Source organism: Poecilia reticulata, linkage group LG19, assembly GCF_000633615.1.
Source record: "Poecilia reticulata strain Guanapo linkage group LG19, Guppy_female_1.0+MT, whole genome shotgun sequence".
NCBI lineage: Eukaryota > Metazoa > Chordata > Actinopteri > Cyprinodontiformes > Poeciliidae > Poecilia > Poecilia reticulata.
This window is the reverse complement of record NC_024349.1, coordinates 21,318,804-21,333,723: the sequence shown is the minus strand read 5'-3', so window position 1 is coordinate 21,333,723 and position 14,920 is coordinate 21,318,804. Positions and strand designations below refer to the sequence as shown.

The window sequence follows — 14,920 nt, the reverse complement described above, 5'->3', positions numbered from 1 at the left end:
TGCGCAGGATATCAGCAGCTTTAAGGGTGACGAATGAACGACCACAGGATGCCAATGGAGGGCTTGTCTTTGCAGGTTAACGAGAGAACTGTCCTTGGCGTAGCACAACATTTTGCTAAATATGTTAAGAAATCAATGCGGCATCTTTTATTTGGATTACACTGCTGATTGTTTAGTGCAACCTTTTGTAAACTTTGTCCTGTAAACTTTGGGGATCTTGGTGTGTCATCCAGATAGCATCACGTCCGATAGCATGCATCTCTGTCACTGGTGTGTGTTTAGTCTATGTCTGTCGCTCACTTGTAGAGATAAGGACGTCTGGGTTTAGGTGTAGATGCAGGTGGACAGGCCAGTCAGCTGTCTCCTGACCTCCATCGTCTGTTATCCTTCGACGTAATGGTCGCGCAAATGCATCTGTGGACTTGCCTTGATTCAAAAAAGAATGCTTTGTCTGTCATGAAAAATGAAGCCGCCTCCTCATCCCATAATTCAAAGCAGTTGGCTTAAAGGGCGGCCCGCATGCTTCATTCCTCACCACAGAGCCAGGCTCTTTAGTAGTTTTATTGCGTGGCCATAAAGCAGTTACCCTCAGCCAGAGTGCTTTGGGGTCATCTGTGTCTGAAGAGATAAGAATCATTTTGGTTCTGCAGCAGATGTTTAGCTCAAGGTGTTCATACTGTGCCGCACAACAACAAAGCTTGGCATGAGTAAATGTTTTTCATTTTACACCTTTTGGAGTGAAAGATATACCCGAAAGATGTTTGTAGCGTAGATTCAGGTAACAATTGAAGCGCCTTTGGGATACTAAATATTTTTAACTGAACCTGAAGTTTTCTACTTTCTACTTTTGCAGTAGAAGTTCCTGATTTAGGAGTCATTAGGTTAGGAGTCAGGTTTAATGGCGTTGTTTTCAGAGATGAGGAGCCTAGAAAATGAATGTTGTTTTGAGTTATTTTACTTCTCTTCCTGGGAGAAAAGCTGTCTCTGATAACGTGATTCACATGATGGTCGATAATACGAAAGCAACCTGGTTTCCTATGGACCAGAAAGGGTTTATGCCGAGTCAAGGAACTGCGTGATATGATCAGTTTGCCTGTTTCTGGTCTAGACTTATCAACACAAACTCCATTACAAATATCTGCTCTGGAAGAAATCTGTTAATTCTTTTAAAGTTGGAGCTGATTGAGAGACTTTTTGTGGCTATTGATATTTAAGTACATAAATTCTGTTAAGGTTTTTACAATGCTCTGTAGATTTTAGCCTTCCTTTGCCAATGCTAAATAGACTGAGTTTTCATTCACATCTATGTAGATTGGACGACAGATTGAGGAAGGAAGTGAAAACTGAACTCACAACTTTTCAGATTGCAAGGCAACTGGTCTTGAGAAACTTTTGTCTTTCATGCGTTAACGTGGGACCTGCTGGCCCGTCCACCCATTGATAGCCTGGACAAACTCACTCAGCAAATACGAGTGACTGCAATCATGTGGTGAAACAGAAATATAAAGCTGTGCGTCATCAGCATAAGCATGATTTAGAGATGTTGTAATTCACTATAAACTGAGTCTGAAGGAGATAAATGAGAGTGACTAGAGAATGGAGCCTTAAGAAAACTTATAAACAATGTTTGTTTGCTCAGGTTTTTGAATGTCAAAAGACACAAAAAGGGCGTGGCTTATGACTCCCAGCCGTCACCTTTGATGGATTTCCGCAGTGCCGAGGTTTCACCACCCAAAGGCACTCAGTGCTTTAAACACAAGCAAAGTTGTTGATTGTTCACATCTGCGCCAGATTGTACTTATTCCACAATTGGGTTGGGGTTAGAATTTCAATCACTGATAAGATATTTCAAATATAAGTATATAAATATAAGATATTTGGTGTCCAATGGTAACTTGTGCATTTCCTATTTCGTTAAATAAATGGCACTATTTAAATGTTCCCCTTAATTTGTGCTTATTTGCTAAAAACACACCCAAAATATGCCTTAAAGGACTTCATCCCGATGCATCTGGAGTGTATCCTCGATAGCCTTCATCTCCAGATTCAGCTGGCCTAACCTGTTTCATCACCTTCACTACGTGTCTTTGACCAGGTGTACAAGGCCTGTCGTCGCGTTCCAAGTCAAATCAATCAGACAACACGTTTACAGGCACTTTGAAGAACCAACATGTAGAGTCTTGTAATGAATTACAGTATTTTAACATGAGTATTTTACAACAGCACCGAGTCTGAAATGTTTTTTTTGTTGTTGTTTTTTTTCTGGTGAACATGCGGGGGTTTAAAAATGTTCTGTTGAGAGTGGATCCTACAGGAAACAACAACCCACGCTGCTGTAGATCCCCTTTGACCCAAGTGAGCAGACATCGACTCTGAGGCCACATCTGATTCCAGTTTATGGACAATTATTATCATTTCAAAGAGCAGAAGAAAAAACGAAGAAGAAGAAGAAAAAAAACAAGCTCATGCAAATTTGAAGATTGAACCCTGCAACCAAATCGAGCAGTTTTTTTTTTTAATCTCCTCTACATTTCCGAGGGATGTGAGCAATCATTTAGTCTGGAGCCAATTTTATGTAAATCTCCACAGCAAACGCTGCTCCGCTACACGTTTTCTACAATTGTTTCTGGACCACTCGATGCATTTTGAGGCAGCGGAAGGTGGGAATTTAATGAGAACCAGATATGTGAGAGGGGAACTGACGGAGAGAGGCTGTGCATGCATAAGGGGGTGTGGACAGTAACATGCCGGAGGGGATCAGCAGCAAGGTGTGTGTGTGTGTGTGTGTGTGTGTGCGTGTGTGTGTGTGTGTGTGTGTGTGTGCGCACATGTTTGGGACAGTCAGTCTCTCATTCAGTCAGTCAGTCAGTCGGACTGCTGCTGCCTCGCCATGGCTGTTCTCTCCACAGATGTCCTCCGCTGGCATGTAAGTCAAACATTTCTTTGAGTCTATGTAAACTCTTAAGAGAGCAAATGATGAGTTATTACGTATGAGTAATTGCTGGCAACAAGAGATTTTTGCTGGATCAAAGGCAGCACGGGTCGCCCTGAATGGTTACTTTCGTCAGAGTCCGAGGCGTCCGGTGCTTTTGGAGGTTTTACGCGGCGTGTAGACGACAGGCGGCTTTCACCGCCGTCAGTGAGCCGCGGGCGGCCCCCAGGCTACGCGCCATGTCAGACACAACTTCCTGACACCGAGACAACGATAGAAACCGAAGATAACACCGAACATGACACAACACGGCAGGCTGCGGCCGTGCAGGGGAAGGGGGCAATAAATTTTTATCAGCAGCAGAAAACACAGGGTTGGCAGGAGATGAGTGCAGCAGAAATGTGCTGTGAGTGATTTATGTTTGCAAAAGCATTTTGATTGTTTATGGTGGAGAGGGGGGGGAGGGGGCACTTCAGGTTCACTTAGTTTGAAAGAATACCTCTGGACTGAAAGTATTTATCAATTAGAATTATTTTTTACCATTGATTGTACAATACAGTTATGTGTTGTAAGTAGAACTGCAACGTCTTCTGTGTTGAGTTCAAGTTAGTAATTGTTACCTTTGTAACATTATACCTTATCATCATTGTTAAACCTTGACATTTTTGTACTTTATCATAATTAATGACGCATAACATCTTTATATTGTAGGTTTGTACATACAAAAACACCATTAAATTGATCAGTCCACTTGACCAGAGCAGGATCTTTTGCATCTTGGTTGACGCAATGGCAAGAAGGAACAGAAAGAGCAGTGACCTTAGAGAAGCAACTGTTGCTATTGGTCAATCTGAGAAGGGCTATGAGGCCAGTTCTAAACAATCTGAAGTTTCATTTTTCTAAAAAGGGAAACATTGTTCACAAGTCGGAGACTCTTTTCCCAGGAATAGACGATCCAAACTCATCCCAAGAACAGGCAATGTGCAAAAAAAAAAAAAAATCCAAGAGCTCCATCTTGGACTCTACAGGCCTCAGTGATCGCATTAGATTTTAATCAGTCAATCAAATTTATTTGCATAGTACATTTCAGCAACAAGGCAGTTCAAAGTGCTTTACATTGTAAAAACACAAAACCAGCAACAAGCTTTACATTTTGTTGAGTGTCATCGTCAAAATCATCGATGCACATCAAATATGTTTGCTAATGTTCCATTTATCATGATTCAGAACCAACTCTAACATGTGGGTCCTGATTTAAAGGAAGTCGGTGTTCCAGCTGTTTTGCAGTTTTCTGGAAGTTTGACCGAGATTTGTGGTGCACAGAAGTTGAATCTTCTCCATGTTTGGTTCTGGGAGGCATTGAACTAAACATTCAGCTTGGTGATAAAATATTTAGTTTGCAACTATGTAAATGAATAAATAACATGGTGGAAATAAGACTCTGGAAAATAAACACCCTTTTTTTTCTCGCAGCAATTATAAATGGCTAAAATAATTGCTGTTAATTTTTAACGATGTAACTTTACAAACAGCACCCCATAGTGGTCAACATGGGTAATCACGATAAGCTCATTTAGTCTGATACAAACTAACCATTGATGTTCTTGACATGACAGTCTCTCTTAGTTCTCTTCTATTCTTTCATTTTCTTCTGCCGGACTCGTTTTCATGCTGAGCAGTGTGCTTTAATGCTAGGCTAACGTTAGCATGTCTTCTATGTTTTTATATGACTTGTTGATATACTTCAGTACGGTTCTAGTTCTGTGCAGACAAACTAAAAAATATTAATTTAGATGCCTTATTGGTTTTGATTGGCAGTGCATTTAATGTTCACTCACCGCATTATTCATCCCAGGACAAAAGTTGTAAAATTTCTCATTTTTATTATTTTTTTTATTGCATTGTTTTCAGTGGATATTGTTGCTTTTAATGACTTAAAAGGCTTGTAAATTAAATTGATGCCTGAGGGTTAAAAATCCATCTATCAGGATCAGAAGCTGATGGCTGGGATTTCTTCAGCTGTTTATGATCTCTGGTTGTGTTTTTTTGTTTTTTTTTACTCTTATCTGCTCTGTAATTAACCTCGACTCGCCGTGGCTCTGACTTTTAGCCAGGGTTGTAAAATGTAAACGAAAAATATAAAAAAAAAATCTCCAGCCAAATTCCTCAAATGTCAGACAAATGGCATCGGTGCTTTTTGGTCTCGCTGACCAAACGCAGCTCGGCCAGTCCGGGGTCAAGCTGAAGATAATCACTGGTGGCTGCAGGACATTCTTGCTCTAAATTAGTACCTGAGGAAAAGACAAAAAAAAAAGCCAGAGGCGTGCCAAATCTCTGGAGAAAGCAAAGGGCACGAATCGGGACCAACCGCACGGAAGTGCTGGCCTGAAATAGCGACACTTTTTTTTTCTGCTGTTGTAATGACATAGTCTATAGTTGGAGCACGTTGTAATGTTCTTGTCATATTTTACAGTTGAGTGAAAGCAGGTTTTTTGCTTCTCGCTCATGGAAATGATTCTTCCGTGTGTCTCTTTAGGCCCGCATCGAGGAGCTGGAGGAGGAGCTGGAAGCAGAACGGGCCATGAGAGCGAAGGTAGAAGATAAAAACTGTCAGGTTCTCTATTCCTGCTTTCTCCTCAATAAATGATACAAACGCAGATCGGCTGGAGAGGCGATAAGCCGAACGGCTCTGTGATCAGATTAACTCTGATCACGCTCATGAGGTGGACAACAGGCTAGTAGATTAGAGACTCTAGCTAATGAAGAGCCCAATGCACTGAACCCCATTCAAAACCTCCTGGTTATTCCACCAAATATTGATTTCTGATAAAAAACATTAATATTGTTGTTCCTAAATGAACATTAACTTGTTTTCTTTGCATTATTTGAGGTCTAAAAGCACTGCATCTTTTTCATTAATTTGACCATTTCTCATTTTTTGCAAATAAATACTAAATATTTGCTTGGAATTTCAGAGACATGTTGTCAGTAGTTCATAGAATAAAAGAACAATGTTCATTTTACTCAAAACATATACCTATAAGGAGTAAAATCAGAGAAATGCTTTCTTCCAGAGCTGAATATATGATATATAAATACGTAAAAAGTTTTTTGAGCTAGGATGAGGGTTTTTTTTGTCTGTATGGAAATCAGTGTATTTCGTGAAACTACAATGGAAACACTTTTTTCACATCACCACGAGTCATGGGATCAACAACTGGACATTCCCACTGACCGAAAAGACAGAAGGCAACAGGAATTGGGGAGGATTGATGGAGTGCCGAGTTTTTTAGACTTATCGTGTGAAGAAACGTTTTCACATCAGATTTTAATCGTGGTTTCATATACAGTGGCCACGCAGCAATTGCAAAGTCGTGTGTGTTTTTATCGACATTAGCGGAAAGTCGCAGGTGTTTTGTAATGGAAACTCATCTACTGTAAGAAAGAAGGGAAGGAAAAGCTTTAGCAGGTTGACTTGCTACCGCTCCGCTCTGGTCAGCCCAAACCATCTGCACCTGTGATAACAATCCGGTTTGGGTCAGTCCTTGTGTTTCTGATTAGCACACAGGGGCAACCCCCGGAGCACAGACGGGCTTTTTCCTCTGTCTGATGTTTCCCATCACACACCACTGAGTGTTCCTAGGAATCCCCAAACCTTGACCCTGCAGGCAAAATAAACACCGAGACCTTCTGCCTCTCCACCACAAGCAGTCCAACACATCCTCGCTGCTACGTGAAGCTTTCTGAAAAAACCAACGTCTGCTTCATATAAAGCTAATCTGCTGAGGAGCTTCAAGTGTATGTTAGTTCAAACAAGTCCCCTCTTAAAGCCTATGTGCGTTTAAGCCCTCATACAGAAGGTACTTCACCCGGAGTGTTGAACGGAGTGACAACGGGCCCGAGGGCGTGTTGTCCACACCTCTCTCCACTCTGGGTGGTATTCTGTTAACGGCGCTAGCCGGGAGCCCCTCCGGCCCCCAAAAAGCCACGGAGCGGAGCCAGAGGCACGCGGAGGCTTGCAGGTCTTTATCTGTTCGGCAGCCTCGGTCTTCGGAGCGGCTCAATTACAACATACCTCGGCTCCAGACAGGCTCGCCATTGTTAGGCTCTGCTCCTCAGGTCGCACTCGGCCTGATAGCATCATGAGAGGCAGAGCGACAGACGGCGCTCTTTTTTTTCCAGTGGATCCTCTCCTGGGTGGAATGCCAGGCAGCCAGACACAGACACACACACACGGTTTCTTACAGAGGCAAATATGCTCTAAGGATGCGCTGACACCAACCCTGTTTAGTTCTTAACTCTGGTCCGCCTAAAAACCTCGGTATCAATTCGGTTGAAGTGAACTCTGGCGCAGTTCGAATGCACATGTGGATTCAAGCAGACTGGACTCCGCTCCAAAAGCAGGAACTGGACTATAGTGCAGGGCATTCTGGGTAAATACAACCAAAACAAGTCTGAAGTGCCCAGTTTGGTCAGACCAAGTCAAACTGTTCACCAGCTGAAAATGGAACAAATGCTGGAACTTTGGCCCCTAAAATCTACTGGACTGTGAGGTGTGAAAACATCCCAACACTCATAGCTCACACAAACATGTAAATCTGTGAGCAACATTCAGCTAATGTTGTAAATACATTTATATCCAGCGTTATTTTATGGAAATGCAGATTATAAATTGACGCACAATCAACAGATCCCTGCATTATTTTGTGGCAATGCATAATTGTCGCTTTATCGCAAACCTTCCACAAAAAACGGTATTTAATCGACTGCTGACTCCCACCTGCAGGTGGCAGTATTTGTTTTACGTCTGCCGCACTGCTGATTCGGCTTTACTTGATTACAAATTCGTAGTCCATGATCGATGTGGCGAGTAACAAGAATCGAGCTATTTAAGTTCTTGAAAGAGTAAAAATGTTTTCGTGTAGAATCTGTTTGCTTTATAGCTTTATATGTTAGTCAAGGTTGAACTCAGATGAGCAAACATCCATCAAATCTGTGCTTTACAGAAGATATGAAACTCTAAAAGAAGGTCAGACGGGAGTACAGTCTCAGATTTCTGAGACGTGTGGTCCATTCTAGTTTTCAACTTCTACGTCTTGTTTGCTACTGACGAACATCCGACGAAATTACACTTTTGCTTTTGCTGATTGATTCACTCCAAACCAGTAGATGAAAATTAGTTTCCTGAGTGGATTGTCCCACTCTGCTCCTGCAGACTAGCCAGCAGCAATCAGCAAACACCTGGTGGAGGTGTGCATCTAATGAGCTCGTTAAAGGAGCCACTTCACAGTGAAATGCTGGTAAAAACTTGTTAATAGAGTTAATAGAGGAGCCATGTTATGATGACTTCCTGAAGGCGGAGTTTTAGAAAGAGCAGGAGTTTCTTAAAGGGACAGAGGCCCAATTTAAAGACGTTAAATTACAAAGTCAGATTTCTTTTAAGTCATATTTGATTTATATACCAACTGAAGGTAACATAGTTATTTGATATAAAATGGCACTATGTGCCTGGAAAACACATTTAAAATCGATTTGTATTTACACAAAACGAAGATGTTAGGAAACAGCAGGAGAGATATTATACTCATGATTTCTCAGCAGAACCCCACTTGGGGAAAAATTTTTACTTTGTTTATCTCTGCTAGACTTTAAGCCGTGCTCGGGATTTGTTTTGTTTCTTTTTTATGTAGCTTAGCCTAGCGAGGCTTGTGCTGTTTTAATCCAGAAAGGTATAAAGGAACGGAACATTGGACATCTTTAAAGTTTCTTTAGCGGGATGGATGAGCACCGCAAAGCTTTTCTGCMAACGCGCCTTTGTGTGTGCGTGTTCGTGTATGCGTGTGTGTGCATGGAGACAAACAACTCCTCCACGCTCTTGTGCAAACGGAGGGATGACTCCGCCGTCTGCAGCAGCGGCAGGGCGCTCAGTGGGGGGTCCTTCCAGCTCATGAATGGAGGGAGCGGTGTCGGGTGGTGTTGACTCAGCCAGCGGAGCGGTCCAGGCCGATGAGTGAACCCAGTGTTCGGCGTTAGAGGGGGCGGGGCTTCACGGGACAGGTGGACGGTAGGGAGCGTGGGGGGGTTTATAACGAAGGCCTCCGGTGTGAGGCAGCTGTTTTCCGTTGCCCGGCCAGAGGTGTGCAGGCGGCTGCGGCTCAGTGTTGCGGTCCGGGGGGCTGAAACTCACGGTGAACTAGTCTCAACATCTACGCCTGCCTTTAAACCAGCTGTTAAAAAAAAAAACAGGGGCGCCGTAAAAACAACAAGTAGGTCTGCTTCGCTCATAAAGAAAAGAGTTTTACCTCAACAGCGCTTTAGAGAGTTTAAAACAAAAAAGCCTTACATTTTTTTATTTAATAATTCTTGCAACGTGAAGTTCAAAATGTCAGAGTATTAACTTTCCTTGTTATTAGTGTTGGTTGTTTTGCCTTCGCCTCGGCGGAATCATTCAGTGGTGTTGTTGTTATTTGGTATTTTTGTGCCTGAAACTAAAGAAACACAAATTAATAAGGTTGCGTCATCAGACCGTGAAATGTAATAATTTTGAGCTTGTGTACTGAATTGTATAAGGTTGCCACGTCTCCAACATTTAAGATAATAACAAAACTCCTGCAGCATTTTAAGGACCTTTTGAAAATAACTTTACTTAAGCAGGTATTAAAATTAACAACGGCTCTTTGCTCAAGAATGTTAACGAAGAACATCAGCAGTAAAACAAAGAGTATCAGTTAGCCTCAACAGGAAACAGGAGCTCCACGCCTGCGTCGTTCTGATTGGATGCCACTCTACTGACCTCTGACCTCAGCAGAGGCTACTGTCAGTCATGCTGGACCCCTGCAGGTTAAAGATCCTGCCCCATCAGGTGGTGACTGATTCAGATTTACTTTGTGAATTCCAGCAGATGTTTCTTTTCTCTCTGTTCGTTAAAACGAGCGCTCGCTCCTCACCCTGAAGATGCTTTCTGACCGGAGTGCGTTTGGCAGGTGGAGAAGCAGAGAGTCGACCTCACCAGAGAACTCGATGAACTCACCGACCGGCTGGAGGAGGCAGGAGGCGTCACGGCTTCACAGGTTCGCCAGAGCAGGACCCTCTGAAAAAGGATGGAAATAAAAAAGTTTCTCTATAACACTACATCCTTTACGTATTCTGTATTTCGTTGGGATTTGATAAGGAAAAAAATGACATACAAAGCAACAGACAACCTCGGAGTGAAAGGGAGGAATTTATGCCTCGTTTCATTTGACACACCAAAATGAAATCATCTGCAGCCATTTGACATTTTGGTTAAATAGCAGTAGAAATCCAGCTGGTCTATCAAGGCCTCAAATTTATTTTAGAGAACATTAGGGAACAGCAAACAAATCCATTGTGGAGAAGTTTAAACAGGGAGTCCATTAAAAAGCCTTAAATTCATGCATTTTAAAATAAGACCTTAAACGTCTTAGATTCACTTAAAAATGTACATTGGCATTAAATACAGTAATCACAGGTCTTAACATTTGTTGTGGCAGGACGATTTAATCTCATACGTCGTGTTTTTTGTTTTGGTCTCAGGATTTTTCTGTCAGGCAAAATATTTGAGGCTACCGATTTGTAGCTGTCAATACATGCTAGCTAGCCAGCATAAATCATGGATGAGTCCAAATATATTCCCAGTTGGCTGGGCGTAGTTCATTTTTACCATGCGCTCATTTCTGTTGCTAACGCATGCTAGGCTAGGTGCGATCTGTGCAGAAAAGCTTTTAAGCTAGGCACAAAACCACTGCGCCACGCAGCAGAACACCAACCAAATTTAATTTGTTTATGTATTTATTTTAAGAGGATAATTACAATTCAGTCTGTAGAAGTGGAAAGATAATAGAGAAATATCCCAAAAGTGTTTTTAGTCTAAAAAAAAAAAAAAAAAAAAAGGTCCCAATAATATAAAAGAAACACACCTCAGTTTGGGACGATTGGAGCCAAACTTTCACAATGAGTTTGTGTCACAAACAGATGGAGGCGAACAAGAAGCGGGAGGCTGAACTCCAGCGTCTGAGGAGAGAGCTGGACGAGTCGTCGCTCCAGTCCGAGGCGCTGGCCGCGTCCCTGCGGAAGCGGCACGGCGAGGCCGTGGCGGAGCTGAGCGAGCAGTGCGAGGCTCTGCAGCGGACCAGAGCCAAGCTGGAGAAGGACAAACAGAACCTGAGGCTGGAGGTGGACGACCTGGCCGCGTCGGTGGACAGCCTGCAGAAAGCCAAGGTCGGGACATTAGCAGGGGTGTCTGGTTGGTGCGGTTTAAAGCAGGCGGGTGATTTTCGGCGCTTTGGTCTCACGTTCGTGTTGCGATGCAGATGTCGTCAGACGGCCAGGTGAAGAAGCTGGAGGAGCAGCTGTCTGAGGCCAACAGGAGGGGAGACGAGCTGCAGAGGACGCTGTCCGAGCTCAGTGTGGCCAAGAACAGGCTGTCAGGTACACCGACTGCAAGTCAGAGTCAGTCAGTCAGTCAATCCGGTGAGAATAAAGGCCTTATTCTGAGTCCCCCTCAAAGGTCATAGAGCAGTTAGAAGATCTCTACAAGGAAACGGCAGCAGCTTCTAACAAGCACCAACTCAGAAAACAATTATTTTAGTAATCGATTAATCTATTTGTTCTGACAATTAATCGCTTTATCATGATAATAAAGTTGGCACATTCTGCAGATTTTTCATTTAACCATTTAAGCCTTTTTATACAATATTACAAATGTATTATCAGATGCAAATAGTCAAATAATTGGATTGCTTTTATAGATAAGAACACAATTTTGCCGATTATTCTAGTAATTAATCGATTATTCTCATGATTAATCGGTTAACTGGATTAAATAAATTGGCACATTCTGCAGATTTTTTATTTAACCACTTAACCCTTTTTCATACAATAATACATGAAAATAGCCATATAATTGGACAAAATAAGAAAACAAATATTGTATGTGTTCTAGTAATCTATTAATCTAACGTTCTGACAAATAATTGGATAGAAAAAGTCTTCTTCATGCAATATTAGAAATGAATTCATTGATGCAAATACCTACATAATTCAATTCCATTTTAAAATAAGAAAACAAATGGAACATGTTCATATTTCTGCACCGTTTTGGCTTCGTTACTGTTCTGACTGGGACGTTCTTTCAGAAAATGGCATGTTGATGAGCCTGAATGCTCCAGTTAATGATTAATCGATTACTAAACTAGTTGACGATTATTTCCATAATCGATTTAAGCCCTACAACAAACATTAAAGTTTTAAGTACTGGAATATAATGTCCACTAATTTAGTTCCAAACACAAACTCAGACCCGTGTGTTTGGACGCTCTTGGACCTTCTTCACAGTCAGATCATCTCACTGTATTCTTGTTTTGTGCGTCCAGGTTGAACTAACCTTGCTTAGTTGTCAATAATCACGTCTTCTGCTTCCCGCCAGCCGATAACGTTGACGTAAGCCGACAAGTGGAGGAGGCGGAGAGCAGGGCGAGCCAGCTGACCCGCTGCAAGTCTCTGCTCCAGTCGCAGCTGGAGGAGCTGAAGAAGCAGCTGGACGAGGAGGTCAAGGTCCGTGTGTCTCAGAAAACACCCGGACGGGTTGGCAGCAAACGTCCGATGACCGTCCGCGTCTCTGTCGCCAGTCTAAGCAGGCGGTCGGCGGCAGCCTGAGCTCGGCGCGGCAGCAGTGTGAGGTGCTGAGGGAGCAGCTGGAGGAGGAGCAGGAGAGCAAGCAGGAGATGCAGCGCCTCGTCTCCAAGCTCAACGGCGAGTTGACGCACTGGAGGACCAAGCACGAGGCAGACGCCATCCAGCACGCCGACGAGCTGGAGGAGACCAAGTGTGTGCTGCTGCCGTCGGCTAGCGCGCTGCGTGGGGTGGGTTCTGTAACGTACGACTCAGCAGTAACGTGGGATTTATCGCAGGAAGAAGCTCGCAGCCAGGCTTCAGGACGCCGAGGAAGTGGTGGAGGCCACCCAGGCGAAATGCTCCTCACTAGAGAAGACTAAGCAGAGGCTGCAGGGAGAAGTGGAGGAGCTCTGCATGGACCTGGAGAAGGTAAAAAAAAAAAAACGACCCACATTAAGGCCCAGTTTCCACAGAACCACCCTTCAGTTAAACCGTAACATTTCTGTTGTGTTCCAGCCGCTCGTTTACCGAGTCTCTGGCTGCGTCTCCGTTACAAATGTGCAGAAAACTTAGTCCGCCAATGTCGACTTAGAAACTGTGTTGTTTCCATTAGTTAAGAAATGCAATTAAAATCACACACAAGTCTGTTTACATCATAAGTCATAAAAAACATGATGCGCCATCATCCCCCTGCCACTTCCTGTCGCCTTCTTCGTCTGTGCCGTGTAAACATGGAAGTTTTTCCAAAATCAGTTTCCAGGCCGTGATCTCGTGTAAACTTAGCCTAAAAGTTGCAGCAGCAAACCTTTTCAGTGCAGTCACAGCATGCCACCTGACCTCAGGCCAGCAGCTGCGGTCAGGCGCTGGACAAGAAGCAGCGTGTCCTGGAGAAGCAGCTCGGCGACTGGAAGCAGAAGTGTGAGGAGCTGGTGGCCGAGGTGGAGGGCTGCCAGAAGGAGAGCAGGCAGCACGCCGCCGAGCTCTTCAAGGTCAAGACGGCTCACGAAGAGTGTCTGGAGCAGCTGGAGGCTGTACGCAGGGAGAACAAGGCCTTCCAGGGTAAGAATGACACGCATTAATGTTAACGTATTGTCAATATTTTCGTCATAGAACTTAGATTTACTATCTACCGTGCAGGTTGAAGCAGAATCGGTTGCAATGCACACGTCTTCCATCCAGAATATCAGATGCTCACAAAGCTTTAATCCAGCAGGAAATTTTTAAGCTCATTGTAACGACATCTGAGTTTTTGTTGTTGTCCATTGCACAGAGGAGATAGCTGACCTAACAGACCAGCTGTCAGATGGAGGAAAGAGTGTCCATGAGCTCCAGAAATCCAAGAAGAAGATTGAAATGGAGAAAGAAGAGCTGCAGGCCTCGCTTGAGGAATTGGAGGCAGCTTTGGAGGTTTGGCACGACATTGGAAATGACATTTTTGAAGCAAAATGTGCGATTGTTGTCATGGTAAACCATGTTTTTTTTTCCTTTTGTCTTCCCCAGGCAGAGGAGACCAAGGTGTTGAGACTTCAGTTGGAGTTGTCCCAGGCTAAAGGAGACTTGGAGCGCCGACTGCAGGAGAAGGAGGAGGAGGCTGAAACGGCGAGGTGAGTTTCTCCTCCTTGTTGACTTTAAGAATCTATGTAGAGAATGACGGCTGAATCAGGGTGTCTGCACATCCTTTAAAAATCTTTAATTCATGGATCTGAAAAGAGGCCTTGGACTCATTTAAAAAGGCGTGTTGTCCTTAAATATGTTAATCATAGGTTTTATATATTTATTTAATCCCGTACATTCTTGTACATATTGTGTTTTCTTTATTTGTTGCGAGACTTTTCTGTCAGGCAAAGGTTTCAGTCACCCATCGCGTTCTATGATTCGAGGCGGTTGAGGAAACTACCTGCAAGCTAGCGAGAATAAATTAACTAGGTAGCTAGCTAGCTAGTTGTTCTTAAGTTTGACTCGAACTGTGTCTTATTATTATGTATTAATATTTAATGCTGCGGGCCAATAACGTCACTGTGCGAACTCTAGAGGTAAGTAAACCTGAGGCCGTTTCGACTTTCTGAACGAGCTTTACTGCCCGTTTTGAGCTGCACTCTGAAAAACGAGTGTCTTCTCAGAAAAGGCCACCAGAGGGCGCTGGAGTCCCTGCAGGCCAGTCTGGACGTGGAGGTGAAGGGCAGAACGGAGGCGCTGAAGCTGAGGAAGAAGCTGGAGGCGGACATAAACGAGCTGGAGGTGCAGCTGGACCTGCTCACCAAGAGCAACGCGGAGCTCAACAAGAACAGCAAGAAGACGCAGCAGCAAATCAAGGTCCGCTCACTTTTTCTTTGTTTTTTTTTAACGTCTTGTTAA

At 43.5% G+C, this 14,920-nt stretch overlaps 1 protein-coding gene across 6 annotated transcripts in view; it reads left to right on the top strand.

The window, feature by feature from the left end:
• The window catches only part of LOC103481922 (myosin-16), a 47,595-nt gene that overhangs the window by 27,834 nt on the left and 4,841 nt on the right, over positions 1-14,920 (top strand). For 5 of the 6 annotated variants that reach the window (XM_008437747.2, XM_008437746.2, XM_008437745.2 and 2 more), the window contains 11 exons: positions 5,469-5,525; positions 9,916-10,002; positions 10,925-11,170; positions 11,263-11,380; positions 12,378-12,505; positions 12,580-12,776; positions 12,862-12,994; positions 13,408-13,624; positions 13,836-13,972; positions 14,066-14,169; positions 14,686-14,878. In XM_008437747.2, the coding sequence (XP_008435969.1) occupies positions 5,469-5,525; positions 9,916-10,002; positions 10,925-11,170; positions 11,263-11,380; positions 12,378-12,505; positions 12,580-12,776; positions 12,862-12,994; positions 13,408-13,624; positions 13,836-13,972; positions 14,066-14,169; positions 14,686-14,878 (1,617 nt within the window). Of the gene's footprint in view, positions 1-2,820; positions 2,927-5,468; positions 5,526-9,915; positions 10,003-10,924; positions 11,171-11,262; positions 11,381-12,377; positions 12,506-12,579; positions 12,777-12,861; positions 12,995-13,407; positions 13,625-13,835; positions 13,973-14,065; positions 14,170-14,685; positions 14,879-14,920 lie in introns of those variants that run through there. The other variant, XM_008437749.2, reaches the window with a different exon arrangement.